Here is a 27,874-nt window from a genome sequence, read left to right as displayed (position 1 = left end):
CCTAGCCAGACAGATCAGCCAAATCAACCCTGGCGATCAATGGGGTGACATGTCGCAGCCAGATCGCCCTCACATACAGGCCATCCTCTTAAGTGAAATAAATAGGACACACGTGTAAATGCCAAATAGAGTCTCTAGTGTGAGAAACTGAAAGTGTAAATAAGGATTAAAACAATTAAAATGAATAACCGATAATTTGAAAAAGGAAGAAAAGATCCGAAGAAGGGAAAGGAAAAATTATGAGAAAAGAAAAACATGGAAACAAAGTCTATGTAAATAGAGAAGGGTGGAGGGGGTGAAGGGCACACAGGGAATGGGGAAAAAATAAGAACCAAGATCCATCATGTACAGGTACAAGCACCCAATGATAAATGTAAATGTATTGTATACCTAAAATGTACCAATGAAAGAATTTAAGAAAAAAGAAAGAGAAATAATATAAAATATACACACAAAGCAAGGGGAAAAGGACAAATCTAAAGAAGTTCCCTGTTCAGTTACACTGTTAATAAAGACAACAGAAGGATGAGGTTTCAATATTTTATTCAAGTTTTATCTTAAATGATGCTAATTACAGCATTTGAAGGGGAAGATCTAATTCCACACAAAATGGAAGGCTCTAAAATGTACCCATTAAATGGCTGAAAAATAAATTGAATGGTAAGAATACAACATAAGCCCAATTTAGATTCCTAGTGTTGTCACCCTGTGATTACAGTTACGCAGACTTCCCAGCTTGCAGCTGGTCATACACTGGTGCAAGGACAAAAAAACCACATGAAAAGGAAATAAATCCTGAATGACTGGCTTCATTACATCCACCTTCTCCATCCCAAAATGGCACAAAAGAAACAGCCACCACACCCTGTGGGCTACTTTTGGTGTAAAAGAGGTGAGGAGGGGCTAGGGTAGGAACAGGTCCTGAAGATCCGTCTAAGAGTCCCTTTCAGATGAGTTTGTACACACCATCAAGCCTTAGGCTTCTCACCAATTAGGGTTAGGAAACTAAGGTTTGATTCTCAGAAAGTCACCATTTCATTCATTAACTCAGTGCAGACTTACAAAGTGTCTACACATGGTCAGCTTCCACTTGCAGCCACATCTAGATTTTCAAAAAAGGAACCTGGCATCTCTAGAGGGGCCACCAACTTGCCCCCAAGTCTACAGCTGAAAGGACCTTTTTTGGAATCAGGTTTCTTCTGTACCTCTGAATTGGTGACACCTTAAAGCTGAATCATCTTCAACCTGGAGCTCTAACATGATTTTTTAGCAATTCTTGCATCCCAGACATACAACATTAAAAGGGACACTAAATTCTGAAGGTAGCTATGCTGCAAAATAGTTTAAAATTAACAATTGTACAGTATTCATTTATGCTTGAAATTCCAGTCCTAGACCAAGTTTGTGGCCTCCGGCATTGACATTCTTGCCATCCAGCAGAGCTGACAGTGTCAGTTTGATTCCTGCAGGGGGGAAAAGCAGGCAGAAGAGGGGAAGAGTTGGAGGAAAATAAAGAAAGGTTAACACCAAATTCAGGCTCCAGCTGCAATCAGCAAGGGCCAAAGGCTGGGCCCCCTTAGTCTTTGTTAATTAACACCATCTGACTCACTACAACAACTATTCCTACTCCACACACCAGAGAGCCTTCCTAAATCCACTTCTGAAACCGTCCTTCCCTCTCATCATCTCTCTGCTACAATCAGTCTGCCTTCCACGGGTACCACACAGTCAGCTTCCTCAGCAATCATCTCATAAGGGGAAACCCCAATCCTGAACTGGACTGAGCTTGACATTCGCCTTCACCGTGTGCGCACGTGAAGAATACACAGGCACAAAGCAAAGTGATTTTCCCAGGAACAGTCTAAGCTTGGATTTAGCAGACCGATTTTCCCAGGAGTAACTTGATTCCAACCTCACGTAATCTTAGCCTCTTGGAAGCTCAAAGGTGACGGACTAGCCTAGCTGACAATGCAGCAAAGACCTACAAACCACTTTTCCTATTTCTTTGTCTTTTTATCATGATGGTGATTTATAGGCCAGTTGTGAGGATTTGCTGGAAATAAGTATCAAACATGTACACAGTAGAAAAAAGAAGAAAATAATAAAATATATATATATATTAGCTTTGATCTTTTTTCTATTTACTACTCATATTGTCTAAATGTTTTAGAATGGCCCTGTGACTTCTTCATAAATATTTAATTACAAAGCTTCACGTGCATTCATTTTCACTGACCCGTAGAGGCATTTTATAAGCAATAGCATAAATGAGCAAGCCCACAACACAGTTTCAGAGAACTGACTTCACACACGAGCAACACACACCTGGCTTTAGGGTCTGAGTATATCCTAAGCCAATCAGGCTGGAGTTGTTCACTTTGGCCTAGACAGGAAAAAGTAAAGCAGTGAAAATGTTAAGTGTTTCATCCTTCCATCTACAAAGTGAGTAAGAGCTTTGTATTTCACCATGTTTGGACTTTAGAATCAAATGAAATAAATGTACAGTGCATGCAATTTTCCTGCTCGATGTGCTGTGAGCACTGACATTCTTCATAAGAGCAAAGAGGGAGTGTGAAGGCTGCTGGCAAGCAGAGCCCCTTCTAACTGTTCCTTTTTGTTCGTAACATCTAAACAATTGGGCCCTTTTCTCTTGTTTTTAATGTGCCTAATGCTGAGGAAGCCAAATTCAGTTCCTAGTTCAGGAGACTTAAAATGGATTGTCCATAAATTATACAAGCCAGCAGAAACCATTAGGCAACATGAGACTTCCTCATTCCACCCCAAAAGGCGTGCAGGAACAAATCCAACAGGGTTTACTGCAAAACCTGTGCAGCAATTCAACCACCCATGAGCAACGCCACAGGGTCTAATCAATAAGACACCAACGGCCTACCGATTTCTTAATGTCCACTGCAGGGGCTAAAAGTGAGAATGAAAAAGGAGGGAAAAAACAAACATTTAAAACTCTAGGCTTCAGAGCACCCCCCCTTAACAGTGTGGATTACAGAACAGGGCCTGGTGCAAGGAAAAGGCTCAATAACAAGGTCCTCTGGTCAAATGCAGGCCCCGCCTTTTACCTGCTGTGTGCCTGCGACAAGTTACTCAATCCTCTTTCCTAAGCTTCCAGTTCTTCATACGTAAAAACAGGGATACTTTAAAAAGAAAAAGAGTGTCCACCTCAAATGGACTTATATGCAAACCCCATATGTAAAAGGCCTAGCATCTAGAGAAAGGACTCTATTATCATTATACTGTTTTTTGTTAGGGGGAGTTGTTTTTATTTTGGGGGTTTTGTTTGTTTGTTTTGGAGACAGGACCTCACTATGTAGATTTCAGGCTGGTCTTGAACTCACTATGTAGCCCAGCCTGGCCTTGAACTCACAGTGATCCTCCTGCCTCAGCCTCCTAAGTGCTCGGACCACAGTTGTCTGCCACCACACCCAGCTCTCATTGTACTGTTTGGGACTCTTCACAGTGAGAGAATCTCTAGGAAGAAACAATCCTGGCAGATGAGTGACAGGTACCCACCGAGAAGCAGGCGTCGGGGTCGATCTGATACTTGGCTGCTATTCCAAAGCGAGTGTTACTGTTTCCGGCTGTCCAGGCAAGATTGACAGCCGTCTCCAGCTTCTTGTTTACCTTCTGGTAAATGGAGCCACCAAATTCTGTCCCATCATTCCTGCAAAGAAGCACAGCACAGATGCCGAGCTGACCGGGGAGATGAGCTGGTGCCCACAGAGCTGCCCACGATGGCAAGAATCCACATGTGTTGGAAATGAACTGAACCAACCACTGGTACTAAGAAGGCCAGAAGTTTGCCAAATTTCACAAAACAGGAAGAAGCCAGACAGGAATGGAACTGGCTGGCACAGTGGGACACACCTAAAAATCCCACCACTTGGGAGCTAAAGCAGGAGATCCCAAATTCAAGGCCACCCTAGGCATATGGCAAATTTGAAGCCAGCCTGGATTACAGAGTGAGACCTGTCTCAAAAACAACACACACCTCCCCTCCAAAACAAATAAACAAAATAGGACATACACCAGAGTCAGGAAAGTTTGGAAGGTGAAAGTTAGTTCAGTCATCCCGAGAACATCCAAAGGCAGCCCAGCCCCACCAACTACTCAAGCAGCCCTGAACCCAAGACTGTTTCCACACGCTCTTTAAAATAGAAGTAACCAGGACAGCAGAGTCTGAGTGACTGCTCTTTTCTGCTCCTCATGTTACTACTTTTATAAATGATCCTATCAGAAAGATGGCAGAGAAGGGAAAGCAAACGAGGAGCTGTGGAGAAGGGCTGGGCCCCTCGTGCTCCTTGGAAGCCAGGTTATAGCAGGTTATAGCCACAGCCCCTGCTGACACCACCACCGTCGTCCCCGCTCCTGGAGAAGCAGCACAACGCACCGGTCCACCTGTGGGTACCGTTCACACATGTAACATTTAGGGTCTCGCTAGGACTTTAAGGAAATTTCTTGCCACATTACAAAATGTTTCAATCTTACAAAAATATTTTTTGTTTTCTGTTTTGGTACCGGAGATCGAACTCGGGTCCTTGCACTTGTGCAGCAGGCGGCGAAACCACTGAGCTAAATCCCCGGCCCCAATCTTACAAAAATATTCAGAATAAAATGTCAGTAGGCCAAATTCCTTCCTCTCTTCAGCACACTGTGCTGATTTCCCTCCCCTCCCCAGCCTTCCAGGTCCTCCTCCTCCTCCTCATCTTCTGGGGCCCTGCCTAAACTCTGGGGTTGGGAAGTCGGCTCCACTCAGCAGAGTCCGAAGAGCAGCTTGTGTGGCCACCCCCCCTCAATACCCGAGAGCTGAGAGTTCACACTGGCCTCCTCCTCCAGCCTCACCTCTCCACCTCACCACTACCGCTTTTGCTGCACATCAGGGCCTGGTCAAAAGCATCCTTCTTCTCCAAAGGAACCATGGGAAACCCAAATGGTTAACGTGCCTGGGCACACCCACCATGCCTGTAATCCCAGGCAGGCGAGAGGACGGCCAAGTCCAAGGCCAGCTGGGCAACTTAGTGGGGCCCTGCATCAAAAGCAAACAAACAAGGGCTACTTCTTACAGGCCCTCCCATACTTCTTGGTTATTATACCCAGGAGCTTACACTCCTGTGACAAAATCTTAAGAAAATGTTTAATGCTGCAACTTTTTTAAAAAAGAATAATCCTCTTCCTTGCCTAGACCCTCTCAAACATTTTTACTTAAAGTCAAGGTCAAAGTTCTGCCACGTCACTTTGGATACTTCCAGTGGAAACAGCACTGGCAGTGTGAGTCAGGGGACACGCGCTTAGGAACCCAGCAAAGGGCTTAAGGACCTAACAACAAATTACTGTGCTCTTCACCATATGCACTTCCTGAAGCTCCCTGAAGTAGATGCTTACTAAATATATTCAGGGTGGGGCGAGTGGGGTTTGGTTTTAGAGACAAGGTCTTGCCACGTAACCCAGACGAGCCTCAAACTCATGGGGATCCTCTTGCCTCAACATGCTGAGTGCTGGGACCATGAACATGAGCCACCACATGCCTGGCTTGAGGTGCTCACTAAATGCATTCTAATTTCTAAGTTTCCCCTGAGATTCAGCCACACTCGGTGCTTCCAGCAAACACAGGGAGAGCCCAGGCACCCTGCTTCACTTAGAATCTTGTCTTCAAACAGCCCAAGTGTGCTCCAAAACAGCAGCCTGTCAAAAAGAACAGATTTTCTTGTGGCTTTAATAATCAAATGGGGAAATTTCTTGGGTTTAAATGTATTTTAAAAGAAAAAAAGGTCAGAATGCCCAGAACATTGTAACCACAAATGCAATACTGCTTTCCTATACTGGGCTTTCAAAACCACAAGCAGAGGGAGCTCCCTGCTCCAATTCACATACAGGGAACAAAGGAACATCTGTTCCACATCTGGGCCCCACCAACACTAGGGCAGCGAGGAGGAGGTGAGTCAGCTGACTCCATGGCTGTTCCCAAAAGAAGCCAGATCCACTTGTAATTTACTGGAAATGCTGAGCCTCAGGTATGTGGGGAAATGGAGCAGCCACAGTCCCTTCTAGAACTGATGCCAACTTCCATGCCTTAGTATCTTGCCTATGTATGTCCTCTTTAACATTCAATGAAACTGACCGTGTATTGATGTACACTTCTATAACTTTCAACACGTGTGCAGATTTGTGTAATCAGCACAACAGTCACGACACAGAACAGTTCCATCAGCCCAAACTCCCTCAAGGTGCCCCTCTGAACCACACCTTCCTGTCCCCCTGGTTTTAAAAGACTCAAGTGTTGGGGCCGGGGATTTAGCGCAGTGGTTCCGCCGCCTGCTGCGCAAGCGCAAGGACCTGAGTTTGATCCCAGTACCCCCCCACTAAACAAAGACTCAAGTGTTTAAAAATGATAAAAATTCCTTACAAAACATATTACTGGAAATAATTTACAAATTACCACCACTTAACGTCTCAGAAGTCACTTCTTTAGCGACCTCTAGTGGAAAGAAAGAAAGCCAGTAAAGTTCTACCCAACTGGTGCCACAGGTTCATTCCTCACAGAACTAAAACAAAATTATTTGTACAGTTGGAATTTGCATTTCGCTTAACCCATGTCATCACTACCTCAGCTCTCAGGTCTGATCCTAAATGGGCCCTCTCAAACCTCCCCCGTGTTCTTCTCTTTCCTTCACCATGCTGTCCACCAGTTACTAAGCTGTTAAACACCCAACCATGCAGAGAAAACACCTTGTACTTCACTGAGCTCAGCACCTCTTCATTTGTCTGCCATTGTCACATTTCACTGAGCACAGCACGTTGACCCGCAAGCATTATCCGGAGGAAGAAAGCTTCGTACCTGCTACCCACTCCCCTCAGTTGATAAGGAAAACCCAAAGGACGGCCAGAGCCCAGAAGATTTCAGGGAAGGGAACTGCTTCAGCCCTACTGGGATTCATTGGTCATTTGGTGGGTCCCAGTGGCAATATCTGTGGCTCACAGAATAGAAAGAATCTAAGAGGATTCAGGAAATGGGTAGGTAGGAAGCAAATGCTAGCAGACCACTTGGCTCCTCAGAAGCCAATAAACTCACATTCCGGTGACTAAAATCTGAGCTGAGAAAGTGAAGTGAAGTCTCCCTACGACCACTCCGTACGCAATGTCCACTTACACATTGGTGTGAAGCTGGAACTCATCCGTCTTGTAGCCAACTGCAAAGTTGCTCTGGGTCACTCGGGACTTGGCAGTCTCAAAATTCATCTGGTAGCCGGCCAGCCAGCCCTCATAGCCCAGCACCAGGGCTCCGCGGATCGAGGGCCCCGCAATGTCGAAGTCTACGTCGCAGCCCAGGTTGATGTGCTCCCGCTTGTACCCCGTCTTGATTTTAGCATTTTTCTTCCTGAAGTAAAAGCAATTCTATTAAAATCAGAAGCCAACTCACCTTGGTACAATCACGCCAAAAAATGCAAAATACATCTTTAAAGCCCCGTTGAAATGAGGGAGCCCATGCGGGTGTGGGTAAGAAGTCAGGCCTCGGCTCTCCCATAAGCCGATGCTGCGTTGCATGAGTGGGACACACCCGCTCCCGCGAGGGGACCCAGTCTGCAGGAAACCACCACGACAAAGTCAGAGGACGGCAGGGGGCCGGGAAAGGAAGCGCTGACAAGTCTCCTTTGCTCCTTTCTCCGCGTGCTCAATGGAGCAGTGAACACAGCATTTATTAGGCAGAGCCTAATAATTATGAAACAGATGCATCGGCGACCTTCCAAACCTAGGCAAAAAACATATCCATCAGAAAGGCAGCTACCTGAACCACAACTTCAGGGAGACACTTATCTTCTTTGTGGCTCACCGGTCAGCAAAAGCACAGTCAGACCCTCCTAAGAGAGGGCAACGGGAAGATGGCTTGGACGCCGTATTCGTGAGCCCCTCTGGGCACGTAACTCAGAGAACTGGGGAAGTGTGGAACCCGGGGCCCCGAAGTCATGGGGCCCAGGAGTCCCGGCCGAGTTCCGGCCGGACCGACGTAACCCCCAGCTCAGCCTGACGAGCCCACATTTAAAACTCTGACTAGTGCAGTGCCTCTGCTGCCTCTGCCTCCAGCTCCTCTGCAAACACAGTGTCACCACGTCACTTACCGAAAGGAAGTACTGGAGAACAAGATGTCACCCGTCAAACAGAATCTGCACTGTGTTCACCGGACTGTTTCTGTCACTCAGCTACAAAAGGGACCCGTCATCCCACTACCAGCTGCACTCGCAGCGGAGACCACAGGAGAAACAGATCCACTTAGAGCCCCCAGGGCTACGTGGCCCTCACTACTCCTTACTCACACCCACGTTGTGGGCTCTAAACTCCACTCCCTTCTCACAGGAACCACTGCTTCTTAGAGACGTGGCCAATTACAGGTCTGGCCCAGGAAGTATACAAGATGAGCCTGAAATGTCTATCAGAGCCAGCAAGGATGTAAGGATACAAGAGCAGACTTGAGAGGCTTCCAAAGACTTCCAAGATGGGACAATGTGAGCATCAGTAAGAATGTCAGCAGGAGACTAGAGCGCATGAAATATGCTTAATCTAGGAATTCATAATGACACACAAAACTCACAACTGTCCTTACAGACTACAAAACCAACCTGTTATTCTGAAAATGATAAAGTAAAAGAAGGGAATCCAACACCGATTTATCTCCCCGACATGAGCTATGCCTCTAGGTCACCAAATAGTTAATGAGAATTTTATTGAACTACTCCAGCAATAAATGAAGAAAGAATTACGAAAGTGGGATCATCACCATTTTATCTTCTCAAATGAGTTACTGGGTTGTAAATGATGAGAAAAAGGGCTGAGCACGTGCATCTCACAGGACAGAGCTCCACCTCCTCTTTAGCCCTTGCTCGTGTAACAGATCCAAACGTGATACAGCCTCTAACTTACTCATTCACAGAAAATACAAGCGGGCACAGCAACGTGCGTACTACATAATACCATGAAGGTACAAACAGTAAATCCAGTCTGTATGGAACTCCATAGGATGTATAATCTCATTTCAATAAATAAATGGCAAGGGAGAAAGAGAGGAGAATGTGAAAAATAAAAGGCTGCAAATAGCCAGCATGGTGGTGCACACCTGTAGTTCCAGTACTGGAATCTAGGGCAAGAGAATCAACACAAGTTCAAGGCCAGCCTGGGCTATATAACGATACCCTGTCTCAAAAAACAAAACAAATTTTTATAAAAGACTGCAGGGGCCGGGGATTTAGCTCAGTGGTTCCGGCGCCTGCCTCACAAGCGCAAGGTCCCAAGTTTCATCCCTGGTACCAAAAGAAAAAAAAACTTAAAAAGACTGCAGAGCCATAATTTTTCTTGGATTATTCTTGATTCTGCAAGGAAAAATCATGAAATTTACTGAGTGAAATAAACTACACACACAAGCTGAAATACCATGTGCAATCTCTCATGGACAGAAAGGTACAAGAGGATGGATCTTGTGCAATAGGGAAGTGGACCAGGGAACAAGGGTGAGAGGTGAGGAGGAGGAGAAGGGGAAATGCGAGGAATAAAGAAGTGCCAGGACGGGAACCTAATAACCCCAACATATGTAAACCCTATACACCAGAACATGAGTTAAGACAGATAATATCAACAAGAATGAAAAATGGGAAAGGGGAACTGGAGAAAGAGGGAGGGAGGGGCGGGGAGGGGATTAAAGCAAGAAACAAGCTTCGGTATGTACACATAGCCACTCCCCAGGATGACTGGAACTGCCTGAACTCCAAACACGTGCTAATCAAATAGGAAATAAAATTTAAAAATCATGTGAATTTCAACACATCGATTTGATGATATTAAACAATTATGATAAACTTATTTTTTCAATGTACGCATCATACTATGCTTTTAAAAAATCACCATTTAAAGATGCATATTAAAATATTTACAGGGCCTGGGGATTTCGCTCAGAGGTTTCCCCTCCTGCTGCGCAGGTGCAAGGACCCGAGTTTCATCCCCGGTACCAAAAAAAGAAAAAAAATTTACAGATTAATTATGTGCACCTGTTGTGAGCTAACAAGGAGTGGGGGAAAGTTATACTAATGGCTGTCTAAATAAAACATTACTGGCCACGGATTAAGAATTATTGAGCTGGGTACTGGAATATGATGAGGATTTGATATCTACTTTTCTATGTAATTTTGAAATTTTCCACCATAAAAAATTAAAATTTAAACAAGTTCTCAATAAATCAAGAAGTTTAGAGGTCACAGTTAAAGGTAAAACCAATACCCTCCGAACATGACAATCTGGGACCTCAATTCCTTTCGAGTTGCTTCTGTCACTCTGGCAAGCTGTGAAGAGAAGAAGCAGCAACAAATTATCTCTCAAGAAGAAAAGCTCCAAACCCATCTATCGCGGCCTGCTTGCTTTTTCGTGAAGGGAGATTGGGTTTGGACACCAAGGTGAGTGGGGCGATCGACAGCAATTTGGCTGTCTGACTTTCAGAAGAGAGGAAGGCCACAGATGTAGCAAGAGGGCACCTCATAAGCAGCAAATTAAAAGTTCCTGAGGACCCTAAGAGAGACGCCCTCGGCAGGACCCCGCTCACGGTCTCATGGAGCTCTGGCCAGCAGAGAAAGGGCAGGGCTGGGGCAGCAGCGCAGGCTTCTCCCCAGGTTTGCGCTCTTCTAGCCCGGTGACCACAGCTGTGGAGCCTGTCCCTTCTCAAATATCACTGGGAGTTTTAAAAAGCCGTTTGAGCAGTGGTGCTGATATGACAAGCACCGGTGAGCCCTGATCCTAACCTGGGGGTGGCAAGCTGGCTTTATCTGTGCCTAGCTCAGGGGGGAGCCAGTCCCTAACGAGGTCAGCAGCCCCACGAAGACCGGGTCTAACAGCTTCCTCAGGAGCCAGGGGCTTCCCCGGCAGCACTTCAGCCACTCCAGAAAGCCAGCATTCCTTTCCAGCCTCCGTCAAGACTCATCAAGATTTCCCTGGGAAACCCAGGGGCGACCTGTACACCTCATCTTCTGAACACCACTCTCCTTGGGGACAGGGCTGAGAGCAGGGCCAGGGAATAGCAAATGCGACACGAGCCCGGTACCAAAAAATAAAAAAAGAATATAATAAATGCCCATGAAATTAATGAGTGAATGAATAATGAGAATAGAAAATCATTATTTGCCAAACCTAACAGCTCGGACAAGAATCACCAAGGATGCCGAGTGTGGTGGAGAGCACCCTGCACTCAGGTGGCTGAGGCACGAGGATTGTCATGAATCTGAGGCCAGCCTGGGCCACATAGCAAGACCCTGTCTTAAAAGCAAAACAAACAAAAACAAAACTAATTACTAAAGGATGCTCCCATTTGTAAGCCAAATATGAATGATGAAAAATAAACTAAATGCAGTCTGAAGTTCCTCCTGTCAGATGCCTACTAATCACAAACAGAGCAGCAGCTGCACAGAGCAGAGACAGCAGGCACCACTTTCTCCAGGAACCAAAGGCTGCCTAGTCAGTAACAGCCACGCTGACACATTCCTCCCGAGAGCAGCACTGAGCACAACACAATATCTCTGTAGCTGCCAAAATCCATAACCTGAGACAGCCACAAGGCAACTTCAGCCCAACCCAAGGTGAAGGACATTCTACAGAGTAATCGGCCACTCTTCAGAAATGTCCAGGTCGGGCCGGGGATGCAGCTCAGGGATTCCGCTGCCTGCTTTGCAAGCACAAGGTCCCGAGTTTGATCCCCGGTACCAAAAGAAAAGAATAAAAATGTCCAGGTCATGGGAGACAAAGGTGGACAATTAGAAGAAGCAGGAGATCTGACAACTAAATGCAATATAGGATTCTGAATTCGATCATGGAGCAGAAAGAAAACATCAGCGGACAGTAACTGACAGGATGGTGCCAGCATTAATTTGCTGGTCTGATAATTGCTTAATGACAGGGACTCATTCTAAGAAACATACCACAGGCAATTTACTCATTAAGCAAACATCATGCAGTGCACTTACACAAACCCAGAAGGTCTAGGTCAATCACTCAGAAAGCTTGCTCTTTCTCTTTCTCTCTTTCTCTCGCTCTCTCTTTCTTTCGTACGAGGGATTAAACTCAGAACCTTGCACTGTCGAGGCAAGAGCAGTGTGCCACTGAACTAAATCCCTGGCCCTCCTTATTTCTCTATTTTTTTCTTATTTCCTTTTTTGTGTTTTTTTTTGTTTGTTCCTTGGTTGGTACCGGGGATCGAACTTGGGACCCTGCGCTTTCGAGGCAGGTGCCGGAACCACTGAGCTAAATCCCTGGCCCTTTTTCTTATTTCTTGAATCTAGGAGCTTATGCATGCGAAGCAAGCAATTTACCACTAAGCTACATCCACAGCCATTTTTTAAATTTTATTTTGAGACATGATCTCACTAAGTTGTCCCAGTTTGGCCTCAATCTTGTGGTCCTCCTGCCTCGGCGTCCAGCATAGCTTGAATCATAGCTCTCTGCTCCAACATAGCCTCTTGATGCACTCGAGACAGCAAACATGAGACACAGAAGGCTGATGCTGGTATAATACAGCACACTGTTTTCTGTCAACTTCCTCAAGTAGCAGGAATATGCTCTAGATAACAATAAAAACTACAGTACAGTGAACACATAAGCCACTAACATAGTCATTTATCAGGATCAAGTATTACACAATGCACACTTTTGGGGGAGAGGCAGTACTGATGATTGAACCCAGGGTCTTTGCACTGAGCTACATTCGCAGCCCTTTCTAAATTTTTTTTATTATGAGACAAAGTCTCACTAAATCACTCAGTCACCCAAGTTGGACTCCTGCCTCAGTCTCTCACAGTGCTCCGACCACAGGTGTGCACGTCTAGCATGGGTGTGTTGTACAGTACTCTCATATAACCAGTACCACAGCAGGTTGTCTACATCAGCATTACCACAAACATGTGAATAACATACTGCACTATGATGGCACCAGGCAGGGCAATCTTTCAGCTTCATTATTTATGCAACCACAATCCTCTATGTGGCTGGGGTATAGCTCAGCAGCAGAGCACCTGCCTGGCATGTGTGAGGTGCCGGGTTCAATCCCCAGGAGGGCCAAAAGTCCAAAGACCAACCAAACAGTTTTCTGTGTGGTCTGTCACTGACAGAAATTTTGTTATGAGTAACTCATTATGTGAACAACTGAGTCACAGTTACATAAGATGTTAGCACAGGGACACTCAGGGAGTACACGGGGAGCTCTACTACTATTTTTTTTTTTTTGGTACCAGGGATCAAACTCAGGATCTTGCGCTTGGGAGGCAGGCAGCAGCACCACTGAGCTACATCCCTGGCCTCTACTACTATTTTTTATCACATTTTAAAATGAAATCTGTATGAAAAGTATAAAATTATTGCAAAATAAAGTTAAATTTAAGAAGGAAAAAAAACCACTTTCTATACAACTTCAGGGCCTAGATACTACTCTGCAACCGTCCCAGAAGTAGAAACAAATCTCTTACAAATTCCAAAGTGCAGTCTTGGGGCGGCAAACAAATCCCAGGCAGCTAACGCAAGCATGTGGCCCGTCTTTCGGCCTAGCAGAGTCTGGGTGAACCCTCCCCAACAGGACAGCAGGGTGCAGGAAGCCGTTCTCCAGGCAGGAGGACCCAGGTCGGGGCCGGAACGACAAGCAGACTTCACTCCAGAGGCCAGGAAGCCTGCCTGGCCAGGGTCTGGGCTCACCACAGACTCCCGCCAATAAACAGCAAGCGGAAGAGATGAGAGGAGGAAGGAGAGAGGAAGATAACATGCAGTGGCAAGTGAGATTCATAACGCCGCTGAATATACACTTGACGATGACGTGGATGGTAAATTTTACCATGAAGAGATAAACTAAAAAATTCAAAACTGCCCTGCACCCCATTATCAGTGTAGAAAATTACCTTTCCTGGGCTTAGAAGACCCACCAGTCCAAGCAGAAAAAACCAAGGGTGTATTCCAGAAGGAGGCGCTTTCTCCCAGCTACCTGGAAAAGCGCCCAGAGCACTCTGGGAGGCTGAGGCAGGAGGATCACAAGTTTGAGCCCAGCCTGGGCAACTTGGCAACTTAGTGAGGCCCTGATTTTTTAAGAAAGGGCTGTGGCTGTAGCTGAATACTACAGCCCTGGGTTCAATCTCCAGTACCTCAAATAAATACATAAACAAGCAAACAGAAAGGCAAAAGGAAAGAAAAGCAGCCTGGAGCTGAAGCAGGCATGCACTGCTCCGTCCTGCCTCCCTCCTACTGTGTCCATACCCAGCCAGCCTCATGTTTGTGCCCAGAGGGCCTGGCAAGGGAAGTACAGCCCCAGGGGCCACCTTGCCCACAAGGTCTGTTTTCCTAAGCAGGAAGTTGGGAGAAGGGCCCTGAACACCTGAAGAACGGGCTGCTGGCGGTGACCTGTTAGCTTCTGCATGCAAATATCACCTGCTGCCACCAGCCCGGACCACCACATGACCAGGTGCCTAGCTCACATGAATGGGGTGTGACAAGGCCAGAAATCCTCAGGCCAGAGCACAGGGACAACGCAGACCTGACTAGAAAACACCACCAGGCCGGGCACAAGGGTCCACGTCTATAACCCCAAGTACTTGGGAGGTGGAAGCAGGAGGATCGAAAGTTCAAGATTAGCCTGAGGAACTTGGCAAGACTAGTAAGAAATATAATACAAAAACTAAAATAAAATAAAATAGAATAGGCTGGGACACAGCTCAGTGGTAGAGTATTTACCTAACATTCACAAGGCCCTAGGTTGGAGGCCCAAAACGGAAGGGGGAGGAGGGAGGGGAAAAGAGAGAAAGAGAGAAGGGGGGGAGCAGAAGGGAGAGGAGGAGAGGGGAGGAGAGGGGAGGGGAGGGGAAGGGGGGAGGGGAGGGGAGGGGGAGGACGGGACGGGACGGGACGGGACGGGACGGCACGGGATGGGACAGGACAGGCTGCTCAACACTGTCCATTAAAAAAGCCTATGGGCCGAGGATTTAGAGCTCAGTGGTTTTGCTGCCTGCCCGCAAGCGCAAAGTCCTGAGTTCGATCAGGAAGGAGAAAGAAAAAGCTGGGGGTGGAGGTGGCAGCCTGTCCTGGGCATCCTCGGATCCTGCGGAGGAGCACGAGGCCAAGCACAGGAGGCTCTCAAAACCGTGCCTTGGGCTGGGAACGTACCTAGGTGGTAGAGCACCTGCCTAGCACGTGCAAGGACCTGGGCTCACTCCCTAGCACCACAAAACAACAAAAAAAATGCTGGTTAAATATCATTCCTGACCAAGGCGTGTTCATGCCAGCACCATTCATTAATGATAGCCAAGGATATGTCCTGGCCCCAGATCCAACCAGAGAACCTGAATCTCCAAGTCGAGGAGGCCACTGCCCTTTGCTGACGTCAGCCCCATCCCCAAAACCTGGTGTCACAGCTTCCTGCCACATCACAGGACATCCTCGTGGGGAAAGGAACAGGGAATCTTACCCGGTGTTAGGTGAGAAGGATGAATCGAAGGTCAGCTTCAGTCCATGCGCAAGCTAGACAGGAAAGCAAAGTGACACAGGTCAGCCCCGAGGCAGGCCAGAAGATGCGAACGAGGAAAGGAAGCCACGTCTTCCGAGGCAGCCACTACCTGATCTTCCACGGTGATCTCGGTGCCCAGGGTGTTGTCCGTGTTCCACTTCTCCGTGAACGTCAGGCCGTACTCGGTCCACCTGTACTTGGTTTCCAGACTGCCTGTCACTTTGGTGGTCTCTGTGTTGGCTGAGCCCGAGCTTGTGAATTCCTTAAAGGAAAGGATCGGAGTCACAGCCTGCAGCCCAGCACCCTAGGGTCACTCCATGCCTAAACACACTGTGCTCACCTCTCTGCAACAGGCGAGCCCGAGCGTGTGCAGGCAAAAGCTAGTTCTACAGCTCAGTTACGTATTTGAAGTGCAGACAGGGGTAAAAGAGCCTGCTACCTAAAGGAGTCTTTTTTTTTTGGTACCGAGGATCAAACTCTGGACCTTGCGCTTCCCGGGCAGGCACCGCATGACTGAGCTACATCCCCAGCCCCTAAAGGAGTCTTACTGGGAATTCTCTGCCAAGAGACAGCTTCCTTCCACCCTTGTATCCTTAAGTCTGGACAGAAAAGCACCCTGCCTTCCTCCTGCCTCCAACCTAGTACAGAGCTGAGCGGAAGCTGACAGAGCAGCAATTCACACTCAGAACTTCTCCCTGGCAACAATTCCTGCAGGCGCAATCTAAAAGGAGCTACTAAGATTTTTTAAAAATAATTATGTGCCAATGAACACAGATCAATTTTTTAAATAAGAAACACAAGGAAGCAGCTGGGGGTGTAGCTCAGTGTCAGAGCGCTTGCTTAGCATGCTCAGGGGCCAGGGTTCCACCCAACACACACACAACAACAGTAACAACAATAAAAAAAAGAGAACAAAGATGCAAGAGAAACGACGACTGAGGACATCCCCAGTCTCTTGCATGAACTGAGGGCCTGCTGGCCCGGCTCCCCAGACCACGTGTCACACGGAGATACAAAGTTGTGACATCCACAGACCACTACAGGCTAAAGAAGGCTCTGCTTCTGACCCTCCCTGCCAAGATACGGCAGGCATCTACTGATCAGTGACAAATACCCATAGTCCACATGTGCCGCACAACTTACCAATCCATTCTCAGATTTGGTTTTCAAATCAAGTTTTATTAATCCAAACCCTAAAGAAAGAAGACAAGCAGGGTAAACAACCAAGCTGAGCACACCATCCCTGCCTCCCTCTCGGCAGTCTGGAAAAGCTTTCAAGAATCATGCTGAAGGGTTAGGGGCACCAGCTCCCCCGTGCCACTGCTGCTGCCGCTGCCTGGCTGGAGCTGATGTCGCTGAGCAGCCGCAGACAGAAAGGCACGGGCCTCACCCTGCCCACCTGCGCTGCAGCAGGGTCTGAGAGCTGCAGGGAGCAGCCACCAGGCCCTGCAGGCCCCATCGGCTAAATTTAGAAGCCAGGCTCCACTGTTGCAACAAACAGCAGGGCTCCTTGCTCGCAAGAGAGAAGGAGAACTTCATCCTGTGGGCAGCAATTCCCAAGCTGCCCCTCCTGGGTGCCCAACCCAGCCACTTTTGCTCGCTGGCATCGAAGTTCTCACAGCTGACCAACCCAGGCCTCTCCAGCTGTTACAGGTAAAATCCCATGGGTGTCAGCGGGTTTGTAACCCCCGCCCTCCCTGGACACTCACCGTAGCCCTTGGTGAAGACATCCCTGGCAGATTTGCCAAGATCAATGTACGTAGGAGGCACAGCCATCTTCTGCTACAATAAAAGAACCGCCAGAATAAATGTATTGGTAATTATGGAAATGAGTTTACCATCAGTAAAAATTATAGGCACAATTAACAACCAATAAAAATTATCCGGCACTAGGAGTTGTGGGCACCATATCCTCCTGGGTGTGGGCAGAGACACAGATTCTGTCTTGTCCTTTCAGGGGCCAGAGTTTGAGCCACTCGGCAAGTCTTCATTAACAAGGGAGCAGCCTGACTCTGAGACCTCTTCTCCAGAGCACCCCAGACCCCAGCAGAGGCCCAGGACAGACTGGGAGTCAGTAAATATTTGCTGAATGAATTAGGTGTCAAAGACACATTCCCAAGAGGCAGCTACTTCACTCAAGTGGAGGACTCTTGACAGTTTCATGTATCTTCCTACAAAATCCCGGCTGCTAGGATAATAAATCCACTGAGTAGAAATTGGGGCTTTTGAAGGCAACAATTTCCATATGGTTCTGATTTCATTCATTCAACAAATATTTATTGAGTACCTACTATGTGCCAGAAGGAGCCCAACTCTTGACAAAACTTTTGCATTTTAGGGGCACCCACTTTCAGAATATTCCTCACAGAAAATACAATAAAATCTAACAAGTTAGGCAATTTCTCACATGGCAAGAAAACCAACAACATGCTACAAAAAATTAAGCATTTATTCCACTCCAGCGTGACTTTATTTTAAAAACTAAGTGGGCCGGGGATTTAGCTTAGTGGTGCTGCCACCTGCCTTGCAAGTGTAGAGTCCCGAGTTTGATATCCGGTACCAAAAAAAAGAAAAAAACTATCAAAGTACTTGGAGGGGGGATAGAGCTCAATGGTAGAGCACGTGCTTAGCATTTGTGAGGCCCTGGCTTCAATCCCCAGCACCACCAAAACAAAACAAAAGGCAAAGTACTGCTTGGTATTATTACAGATCACTAAGCCAACATCTACCCCAGGATTCAAGGGTGAGTAACTAACTCACTCTTGCCCTGATGACCACAGCCTCCTGGAAGACTCTGCTTTGACAAGCTGTGAACTCAGAATTGGAATCCTGACCCAGGACGGCACTTGGCATGCACTCTGTCCAGGAGAGCGGGGGTCCTGCACCCTCACTACAGGACCTGCGTACACCCCGCCACTGCCAGTTCCTGGTGAGTGGAAGCCCAGAGATGGGGTCTGAGTGATCTCCAGGGAACAATGCCACAAGGGAGCTCCCCTTCCTAACCAAACCCTTCACCGCAAAGACAATGCACAGCGCCCGACAATCACTGGCGCGCTGCAAAGGAAACACCTGTGACCCTCTGCAATAGTCAGGAAATGGAGGTCCAGACCCTATTTTCCTTTTTTCACATGCTTGCTAATTTTGCTTGCTCCAGCTCATGACGTGTCACAGCAGAGAAGAGAAGTGAGCGGTTTACTCCGTCCTATTTTTGCTGCTGCTGCTGTTATTCCTCGCACATGAGCAGGCTGGAACCACGGGGAAGGTCGGCCCACATTAGGGTCTGGATACAGAGAAGACAGACGATCCAGCCTGGGCTGCCCCTGCCCGCTCTGGGGACTCCCTGTGCCTCCCAAACTAACCCTGTAGGCACGTCCATCACAGACAGACCGGGCCCTGCAGAAAGCGTGCAGGCCTCAGGCACCGACGAACCCAGCCCCTGTGTAAGAGAAGCCAACACGAAAGCACCCTGGACTGAAAGGTGAGGAACACAGTCCCAAGCAGATTTGCAGGGCATCTTGGCAAAGGACCCAGAACATTCTCCACCCTGCCAGGGCTAATGAGCCTTCCCCTTCCTTCTCTGGTGCTGCCCCTCCCTATCCAGGCCTGGGAGGTCCCGAGGCAGCGTCTTGGGGTCTGCTGAGCCCTTCCCCACCCCCACCACAGAACCACTGCCTTGCTGGACCCTCTCCCCAGCCCCTGTCCCAGGCCCACAGACCCTCCAGCACCCTCCCAAACAGCAGCCTTCACATCTGGACTAGTCCCCCCTTGGGGAAAGCTGAACACTCATCACTTAGGGTTCCCCACAATGCCCTCTCTCACCCCTAATCCCCTAAACCCAACAGGCCAGCCACCTGTCAAAAGAGAAAAAAAACCCATGCAGAGCAAACATCCGCCTAAAGCAAGAGGACAGGACACTAAGAAGATTACTAGCCAAGGACCAGGGAGGGAGGCAGGATGCAGAGCTCAGAATGGGGGCCTCGGGGGTCCACGGCGGGCTCCCTTTCCCAAAGCTCTCCCACACCTCGCACACTTGGTGCCAGCTGAATGGATGTGGTCTCGCTAGGCAATGGAAGTCTTAGTGCCGACTCCTCTTGAGTCAGCCATTCTGGGGCCAGCTCTCTCACGTGTGTCACTTCCCTTCCAGCAGCCCCTCAGACACAGAAAACAGCACAACCACCGCCCCCGGCAGGCTGCTCTGACACAGCACCTTGCAGCAATGAGCCACCGGGCGGAGGGAGGCAAAGCATTCCTGGACCTGGGCCCCAGCACTGAGGCGAGCGAGAGGGCGACGGCTCGCCTCCCTCGCCTCTCACCAAGGCCCAGTTGCTATGTAGCTGTCACTTCCCAGCCTGCTCTGCGCGCACCCACGCCCCACTGTGGCTGCATTAACGTTGTGACAGGATTAAGGCAGGCCTGAGACACCCGCTCTGCCTCCCTGAGAAGCTCAGCCTTCTTACACTCCAACAACACATAGAAAACGCTGCCTTTTTACATGGCTCTCAACAGTGATGCACGCTATGTTTTGTCAGGCCAGGATTGAAGGGAAGTGAAGGCAGCACTCTGCTTTCTCACCTATCCCTGCAGGGAGCTGGCTTGGAGGTGGAAACCTGGGCCTGGCCCCTCCCTGCCCTTCCCCCCAGGCCGGCTCCCGGAGGCTGTCTGGACCTTCACTTCACACTCTGCACAGCCAGCAGGCTCTGCAGCTCACACCCCACAGGCCCTCAGAAGCCCAGCCTCTAGAGGCCGAGCAGGAAGCCGGGCAGTCTGACAAGGCCCAGGCAGCCAGCACTGGAGGGAGTGAATCAGAAGGCTACCGAGGAAGACAGGACCACAGCCGTCAGCCTGGGGGTGACTTCTAGGAAGAGCCTGGGGCTCCTCGAAGGTGACGGGCAGGGTCAAGCTGAGCAGACCTGCCTGCAGTCGCTGGGACCGAGAAGGACCAGCAAGTCACACACAAGAGTTCCTGGTTCCCCTCCACAGCCTGCCAGCCTGCTCACCCCAGCTTTCCCTGGCTGACCTTGAACAAATTATGCAAGCTCCACTCCCGAACAGGAATGTAAATCCAGCCCTCCTGGAAGCCCAGAGACGAAGGATAGCGTATCACCCTGTGTGGTTTGCACCACGCGCTTCCATAACCTCCATCTTGGGGAGGGGCGCGGAAGGGGAGACCACGCCCCCCTCATCAGCTTCACGCAGTGACAGCTGCACTGCCCCTGTGCCCCTACCCTCCACCCCTGAACCACACCCTCGTGAAAGCACTTCAGATTCTGCTGTGCACAAACCCATTCAAAATATGGAAAAGGCAGTGTGTATAAAGATGGCATGTCCTGGGACACGGTAGATGTTCGATGTACATTCAAAGAGTGAAAGAACAATGAGCATCAAAGCTGGCTCAGTACTGCATGCTTGTAGTTCCAACTACTAGGAAAACTGAGGCAGGAGGATCACTTAAGCCCAGGAGATCAAGGCCAACCTGGACAGAAGACTCCTATCTCAAACAACAACAAAAAAAGCATTACTGTAAGGTAGAGGAGGAGTAAAAACTTTATATCTGACAGTGGAAACTAAGTAATTACAGCGTAACCACAAAATAGGAACTCTCCATCCCCGGTAGCTGTGGGGAGAGGGAGAAACCCCAAAGTGGGGCCTGCAAGTGTCCCCTCATGCCCCTCACCATGGCCTAAGGGGAGCCGAGCCCAGTAAGACTGTCCCTTGGGCAAGAAGTTCACTTAGCCAGCAGACAAGCAAAACTATAAATGATGACGCCCAGTGTCAGGTCACTCCTATTCTCACCAAGTGTGAACAGTTTTTGGAGTCCAACTGCTGGGCAACCCTAACCCACAGGAGCACCCTAGGCACTCAGAGATGTGGACTTGAGGATGTTCCCCGCAGCATTATTTGTAACACAAAACCCAGGAGCAATCTAAACGCCCAAGGGGGGGGGGGGTGCATACACAAAAGTTAAGGTGTTTGCAAACCAAGGAGGACTACATAGGATCGAAAATAATGAGGGGCTGGGGATTTGGCTCAGTGGTTCCGCCACCCGCCTCAAAAGTGCAAGGTTTGAAGTTCGATCCCTGGTACCAAAAAAAAGAAAAGAGAAGAAAAGAAAAGAAAAAAATAATGAGGCTGATTTATCTGTGGGGGAACTGAAAGCTCTGTATGATGCCACTGAATAAAAATGGCAGGTCACAAAAAAATGTGCATTCCATCCAGAGAGGAAAATCTTTTCACATACACCTGCATATGCCCGTGAACCTGGGAGCAGACGGCACAGTGTGCAGAAAGGACGGGCCATCTGTAAACTGTGGCTGCCTTGAAGCTGCTTCCGGGGAAGGAAGGTTTGGGCAAAGGGCGAAGTTCAAATACAATTTGCACTTTTTTATTCTTCATTATTTAAATTGTTTGTGTACACTGATGATTTTTCTAAAAACAGAAAATTGTACAAGCCAACCATGTTTCCATAGGTTGTTGCAAGTTCAGATGTCTGAAGGAAAATCTTTCCAGACGGTGTCCACGTGGGTTCCAAGACCCGATTCCAACTGTAGGGAGACGGTAATGCTATGAGACAGGCCCAGGCCACACATTTCACCCCAGGTGCCCGCCAAGGGCAGGCAGAGCTAGGATCACCAAGGTGAGCAGGCAGCACCCCCACCCCCTCGGGTGCTGAGAAAGCAAGCTCACTCCTACACCAAGCACCTGCACACCTCTTCCTCTCTGCACAGGCTACAGCAGAAGGACCCAGGCAGGGGACCCTCGGGGAGTCAGCGACAGGGTAGCTGCTGCGTGCCTGTGGGTCTGCAAGACTCAGCCAGGAGCAGCTGGAAGGAAAAGTTTCTTGAACACAGGCAACACCCCAGGGGGTGGGGACACTGCCTCCTAAGGCAACGCCGTAGCAGGGCCAGGACCCAAAGATCAGGAACCATCCTGCCGGCGCTACAGGACTGTGAGCCCGAGAGCCTGTAGAGGACGCCCTAGCATTAACAGGAACCCTGCACTCTGCCCACATCCTCGTGAATGACCCCTCCACTAAACTCTCACTGGCTGTGTGACTCACATTCATAGGATCCCACTTTGCTCACCTATAAAATGGGCCTAACGAAAATGCCCTTCCTAAGGAAACTGTCACAAGGAATAAGTAAAACAGGTGGCATGCTTAGAAAAGCCTGTCGAGGAAGTGCACTGAGGGCTGTGGAGACCGCAATCTATTACCCTGGGTGCTCTACCCTCCTGCTGCACCCCGTGAACTGGTCATTATGCACTGTCATCTATCAGTGGGCTTCAGGTGGGGTCCAGCCAATGTGCGGCACCTGCAGAAGATGGGAGCTCCAGGTCAACTCCCTGCGGGGCCTCAGGTGGCAGCGACTGCTTCCCTCTACCCAAGGCCACATCCCCTCTCAGGGGCCGTCCTCCCGAGCTCTGGCTCCTCTGTTTCGCTAAGCATCCCTTCCCTCTGCAAGCCTCAGGTGTTAACTGACTGACCCAAGGTCCATCCCTTGTCAAGCACCCTACACTCTGCCCACATTTTTCTGAGAGCCCTCACTAATCTGCTGGATTACCACGTGAAAGTGTGCACCTGCTGCCTGCAAGGACCCTGGCCAGTACAGCAGCCAGAACCCCCACCACCACCCTCCCGACCCCAGGATTCCCCTCAGGAAGAGGGCATTGTGGGAAAGCCCCGGGGTCTGCTGTTTCTCCAGTGCCATCCTGGGTGGTTTGCCAGGGCAAAAGTGAGCCAGGCAACAGAAGGGGCATCAGATCAGCTGGGGTTAAATTAACACAAAACCCCCTGGGGACCAGGAAAAGCAACTTCCCGGCAGAAAGGCAGGAGGGCAGGAGGCAAGCCCTGTTCTGAAAGCTACCACGGGAGGGCAAGCACACTCTCGAGGCCTTCACACACGCACACACGCACTCACACACACAACACACACCAGCACTTTCCCCCAGGAAGAGGAGAGGCAGCCAGGAAGCAGAGCCTGGCAAAGACAACGATTTTGTGCTTGGGTAACAGGTTTGTGATTCCAGTGCAGCTGCCCTCCCCTCCCCCTTCCACAACAGGCTCTCGGGGCAGCCCCCCTTTCCAGGAGTTGCTTCTATTTTAAAACACCCTGGAAGCTGGGCCACCACTCCAGCACAGCCTTCCACAGGCCTCAGGAGCATGCAGCTGCCTCAGGACCAGCCTGCTTGCCCAGCAACCAACCTACCCGCCCGTCCGTCCGTCCCTGTCCGTCCCTCCGTCAGGGGAGAGGGCCTGGGCTGGCAGCCAGGAGGCAGGGTTGAGCCCCAGGCACACCCTGGGTGCCTGCCTGACCTCCAGCAATTTGGGTTTGCTGGAGCCTCGCCGACTGGCTTGGCCCACTGGGCTAACACGGACAGCACCTGCTGGTAGCCTCAGCAGTCAGAGACCTGAGCCCCAAATCTACTCTACCCCTTTCAAGGTGTGTCACCTTGGGCAAGTCACGACTTCTCTGTACCCTATTTTCCTTCCACTCTAACATGGGGAAAGAGCACCAGGCTCGGCACCCCCTGAGCTCTGTTATTAGCTCATTAACACAAAGCACTCAATACCATGGCTGGTAAACAGTAAGCACAACAAACGCAGCCAGCGTTCTATGACAGGTTTTCCTTTTGTACCCTGGATGTCTTAGATTACAACAGTGGCTGTCTAGTGTGTTGCCAAAAGGTCACCGTGAACCGCCAGTCCAGAATCTGCCCTGTCCATAACCCTAACCCTAACCCTGTCCTCAGGAGGTACTGTCCTGCACAAGTGCCTCCCATCTCATCTGAGGAAACACTCACCAGTACAACACACGGGGCACCCCTGCCCTGCCACTAACTGGGGTGGCTCTGCTGGCCACTATCCAGGGCTGCTGGCCCACATCCAGCCACACTCAGGCTTGCCTTGATCAGGGGCAGGAATAACATCTCCCATCCAAACAGCAATGTCTACATGGCAAAGGCACAGAAACCTAGTGCAGTGTGACAGCACAGCCCTGGACGGCCGGGGCAGGGGCAAGTGGAGGGACTGCCAAGGGTTGCCTTTATAGCAGAGACTGAGACAGAAGGTGACTGAACCTGTACTGGAGGCCATGGCTCAGATCGGATCAGCACTGTGGGCTCAGCTGCCTTTGAGGTCTCTTTCCAACCTGTGTGAGGAAAGAGCTTGGGGCCCCCTCACCCTGATTCCCAAGACGGAGGAACATATGAGGCCAGCTGAGGACCCCATGGTCTGGTGGACCCCAGACCCCTGACTCTACACACCCGAGGGGCCACCCCCCAGCTTGGGGCCCTTACTCCCACCAAAGAGAGAGCACCGGAGAATTTAGCAATGCCGAGCAGCCATCAGTGCCCGAGCAGTGCCTCCCCGCCAGGACTCCTTGTCCAGGACAAGCCCAAAGAGCCACGAGCACACTCCATCAAAGAGGAGAGGCTTTGGGCAGAGTCCCATGCACCCATGTCCCACCTTCAAGCCCAGAAACACCAGTTCAACAGGTTTCCCGTAAGCCTGACAGTCATGGACCGAAGACCTGTGTGCAAGGCAGTTATCTCAGGTCAGCAAACAGTCTTTGCCTGTCTCTGCTCTAAAGCTGTACGTATCACCGTGGTTCTTTAGGATATTTCTAGAAGTGAGGTGTCTATGTGTCTCAAAAGGATATCTGGGACCTAGACACTGCTCTGGGCCTGCTGCCCCTATATATTATATACCCATTTCATAATCCCAAAAATAATTCTTTCCCTTCGGTACTGAGGATTGAACCAGGGCCTTCACACTGAGCTGTATCCCCAGCCCTTCTTTACATAGGATCTGTAAATCCCAGGCAGGATTTGAACTTGAGATCCTCCTGTCTCTGCCTTCCAAGTACTAGGATTAGTACTGGGTGTGTGCGCCACCCCACCCAGATCAGCAATTCCACGAATACTTACAATGCACCCGCTATGTGTCAAGGACTAGAATATAAAATGCACCCACTATCAGTACAGGACCCTTCTCAAGAGCCTGCGTGGGCCAGGTGGCCCCATCCCAGCCGATGAAGGCAAAGCTGCCTGAGGCCTAAGCCTGACCCTCTAGAAGCTCAAGCTGTCCAAAGTTGGGGTGCAGAGAAAGAAGGCAGTCCCAGGTAGTCTGGCACAGAGAACACTGGGCAGAGGGGCTGCCCTTTCGCCTTCCTGCTCTGGAGAAGGGAGCTGGTCAGGAGGTGCGGGGCTCAGGTGGAGCAGGCCTGGTATAAGCCGCGCATGCTACCGCAGTCAGAGTCTGCAAGTGCGTTCTTCGTCAATTTGTAAGCTGACAGGACTTTTCATGAGTTATCCTCAAGGTTACAATTATCCTGAAAGTATACAAATGCTTTTCCTTAATGTGGCAATAATGTTTAAACTAGCAGAGGCTACATTCACTGAATCCCTTCCCGAGCACCACGTGGAGCAAAGCGCTGTGGGGGATGGGCCGAGCCTTCCCAAAAGCCTCAAGGGTGAGTGTCACGGTTTCTACGGAGGCCTCGTGCCCTCGTGCGTGCCCCGCACTGCTCGGAAATTTTCACGTTAATCAGCTTTATTCTTCCCCGAACCGCAACGAAGGAGTGGTGTGACTGCTCCCGTCCCGCTGATGAGAAAACTGAGGTTTGCTATCTTCCTATGTGACCTTGGACAAATCACCAGGGCTGTGGGCCTTGAATCTGATGTCAAGCCCCGAGCCAGTTTCCTGGACGCTGTCACATTTGGCGAATGAATGGGCCACCAAACCGAGAACCCTCCTAAGACAAAGTAGGCCACATCGCTCTCCTGGGGTCTCCTTTTCCGAGGCAAACCTCCAGCCGGAGCCCAAGTCCCGGGCCCTGAGGCCTAAGTGTACTCTGGGCCGCCCGTTCCTCTCGGAAGGGCGCTGGCACCACGGGAGGCGCCGGGCGCCTGCGTCCCCGGGAGTGGACTGGCCCAGGGAGTCCCGGGAGCTCACCCCTGCACCGGCCCGGCGCGTAGGCGGCGAGAGGGTCCCCACGAGACCGGCTCCAGGACAGAGGGCGCCGCCGGGGAAGGTCACCTAGACCGGACGGCCGGGCCTGCACGCGGCGGCGCGCGCTTCCGCCCCCGCTCCCTCCCCGCCGAGGCCCCTCCCCACGGCCTCCCTCCGGACCCCAGGCCCGGCCGGGGGCCCGGCGCGCAGCCCGAGCCCAGCCTTCCCCGCGGCGCCTACCTCGGCGGCGGTGTTGGCGGAAGCCGGCGGCTACAGCGCGGTGCGGCGCGGAAGCGGAGCACGGCGAGCGGCGGCCGGGCGGGGCGCACGGACAGCGGCGGCGCGGCCCCGCCCTCGCCCTGCGCGCGGGCCGCAGCTCCGCCCAGGCCCCGCCCGGGGCCCTGCCCGCCGCGGTCCCCGCCGTGCCCTCCGGGAGCGCGAGCCGGCGCGTGTGCGGGCGCCCGTGGGGCCTGCGTGCGGCGGGGCACGGCGGCCGGGGGGCGGTGCGGGCGTGCGCAGGGGCACGTGGGTCGCTGCGGAATCCTCGGGAGCGAGCGCTCACGGAAAGCGGAAGCGCGGGCTTCCTGGGCCTCCCCGGAGGGTGCGCGGGCCTGGCGCAGGGCATGGGACCCTCAGCGGCGAGCGGAGATCGCGCACTGCACGCACGGTACCCGAGCCCCGAGGGAGGGCCCTGCCGGGTTCCCGGAGGTGCTTCAGGCCCGTCTCCCGACCCGTGACCTCCTCCCGAAGCTTCCAGAATGAATGGACTCGTGGGTGCGGGAGAAGCCGAGGAACGGGCTCAAGGCTGGAGTTGTTCCGGGCCCTGAGGGGAGGCGCCAGCTCACAGGGTCCGCCAGGGCTGGAGCTGTGGGGGTCCAGGCTGTGGCCGCAGGCAGTAGGAGCAGGTTGCAGTTTGGAGAGGCCGATTATCGTGGAAAGCGGTCGCTGGGTTATGCGCGGTGGGGCCGGGTGCTGAGCACAGGGGCGGGGCGGGGCGGGGCGTTGCTAAGGGGGATGTTAGGCCCTGTGGGCAGGGGATCGTGCCCAGACCTGAAACACGGAGAAATGCCCTTTGACGTCCAGGGGGGAGCGGCGCACCTATTACCCCCAGCGATCTGGGGGGACCCAAGCAGGAGGGTCCCAAGTTCAAGTCCAACCTGGTCGTCTGAGTGAGACCGTGTCTCAAGAGATACAAAGGGGTGGGGATAGAACCAGTGCAGCCCCTGAGTTCAGCGTCCACTACGGGAGAGGGGGAGATGCTGGGGGCCAGGAGGGCATGGGCGTGTGACTAGTGGTGGAGTTCTTGCATCGCAAGTGCGAGGCCCTGGGTTCAGTCCTCAGCGCACACCGCACGGGGCCTGGGGAGCAGAGGGGAGATGGGGTGCCTCCCAGGCTCAGGTGTTGCTCCA

The 27,874-nt window shown here is 50.8% G+C and overlaps 1 protein-coding gene across 5 annotated transcripts; it reads right to left on the bottom strand.

Moving 5' to 3' along the window:
- Nucleotides 1-526: 526 nt before the first annotated feature.
- Vdac1 (voltage dependent anion channel 1) lies at nucleotides 527-27,416 on the bottom strand. Of its 5 annotated transcripts, none has more exons than XM_021241245.2 (9): nucleotides 27,311-27,416; nucleotides 17,227-17,299; nucleotides 16,661-16,710; nucleotides 15,627-15,779; nucleotides 15,479-15,531; nucleotides 7,163-7,390; nucleotides 3,529-3,679; nucleotides 2,326-2,383; nucleotides 527-1,463 (listed from the first exon to the last, which is right to left on the bottom strand). In XM_021241245.2, the coding sequence occupies exons 2-9, from the start codon at nucleotides 17,291-17,293 to the stop codon at nucleotides 1,372-1,374; spliced, it is 852 nt and encodes a 283-aa protein (XP_021096904.1). In that variant the 5' UTR covers nucleotides 17,294-17,299; nucleotides 27,311-27,416; the 3' UTR covers nucleotides 527-1,371. The 5 variants fall into 5 exon arrangements, with proteins under 5 accessions (XP_021096904.1, XP_004836637.1, XP_087051093.1 ...); XM_004836580.3 differs by lacking the exon at nucleotides 27,311-27,416 and adding an exon at nucleotides 26,706-26,852; XM_087194967.1 differs by lacking the exon at nucleotides 27,311-27,416 and adding an exon at nucleotides 26,469-26,580.
- Between the last annotated feature and the right edge of the window lie 458 nt (nucleotides 27,417-27,874).

This window comes from Heterocephalus glaber, unplaced genomic scaffold, assembly GCF_053883595.1.
Source record: "Heterocephalus glaber isolate CG9 unplaced genomic scaffold, H.glaber_assembly_v1.0 deba00001606, whole genome shotgun sequence".
NCBI classification, from domain to species: Eukaryota; Metazoa; Chordata; class Mammalia; order Rodentia; family Bathyergidae; genus Heterocephalus; species Heterocephalus glaber.
Note: the sequence above shows the minus strand (reverse complement) of the source record. Positions and strands in the feature narration are given on the sequence as shown.

Bases quoted from the DNA above. Each gene is read 5' to 3' on its own strand.
- Vdac1 (XM_021241245.2), bottom strand. From the start codon at position 17,293: ATGGCTGTGCCTCCTACGTACATTGATCTTGGCAAATCTGCCAGGGAT. The intron at 7,391-15,478 runs GTAAGATTCCCT...CTTTTACTTCAG, and splicing joins TCCTTCTCACCTAACACCGG to GAAGAAAAATGCTAAAATCA. The intron at 1,464-2,325 runs GTGTGTGTTGCT...TCCCCCCTGCAG, and splicing joins TACTCAGACCCTAAAGCCAG to GAATCAAACTGACACTGTCA.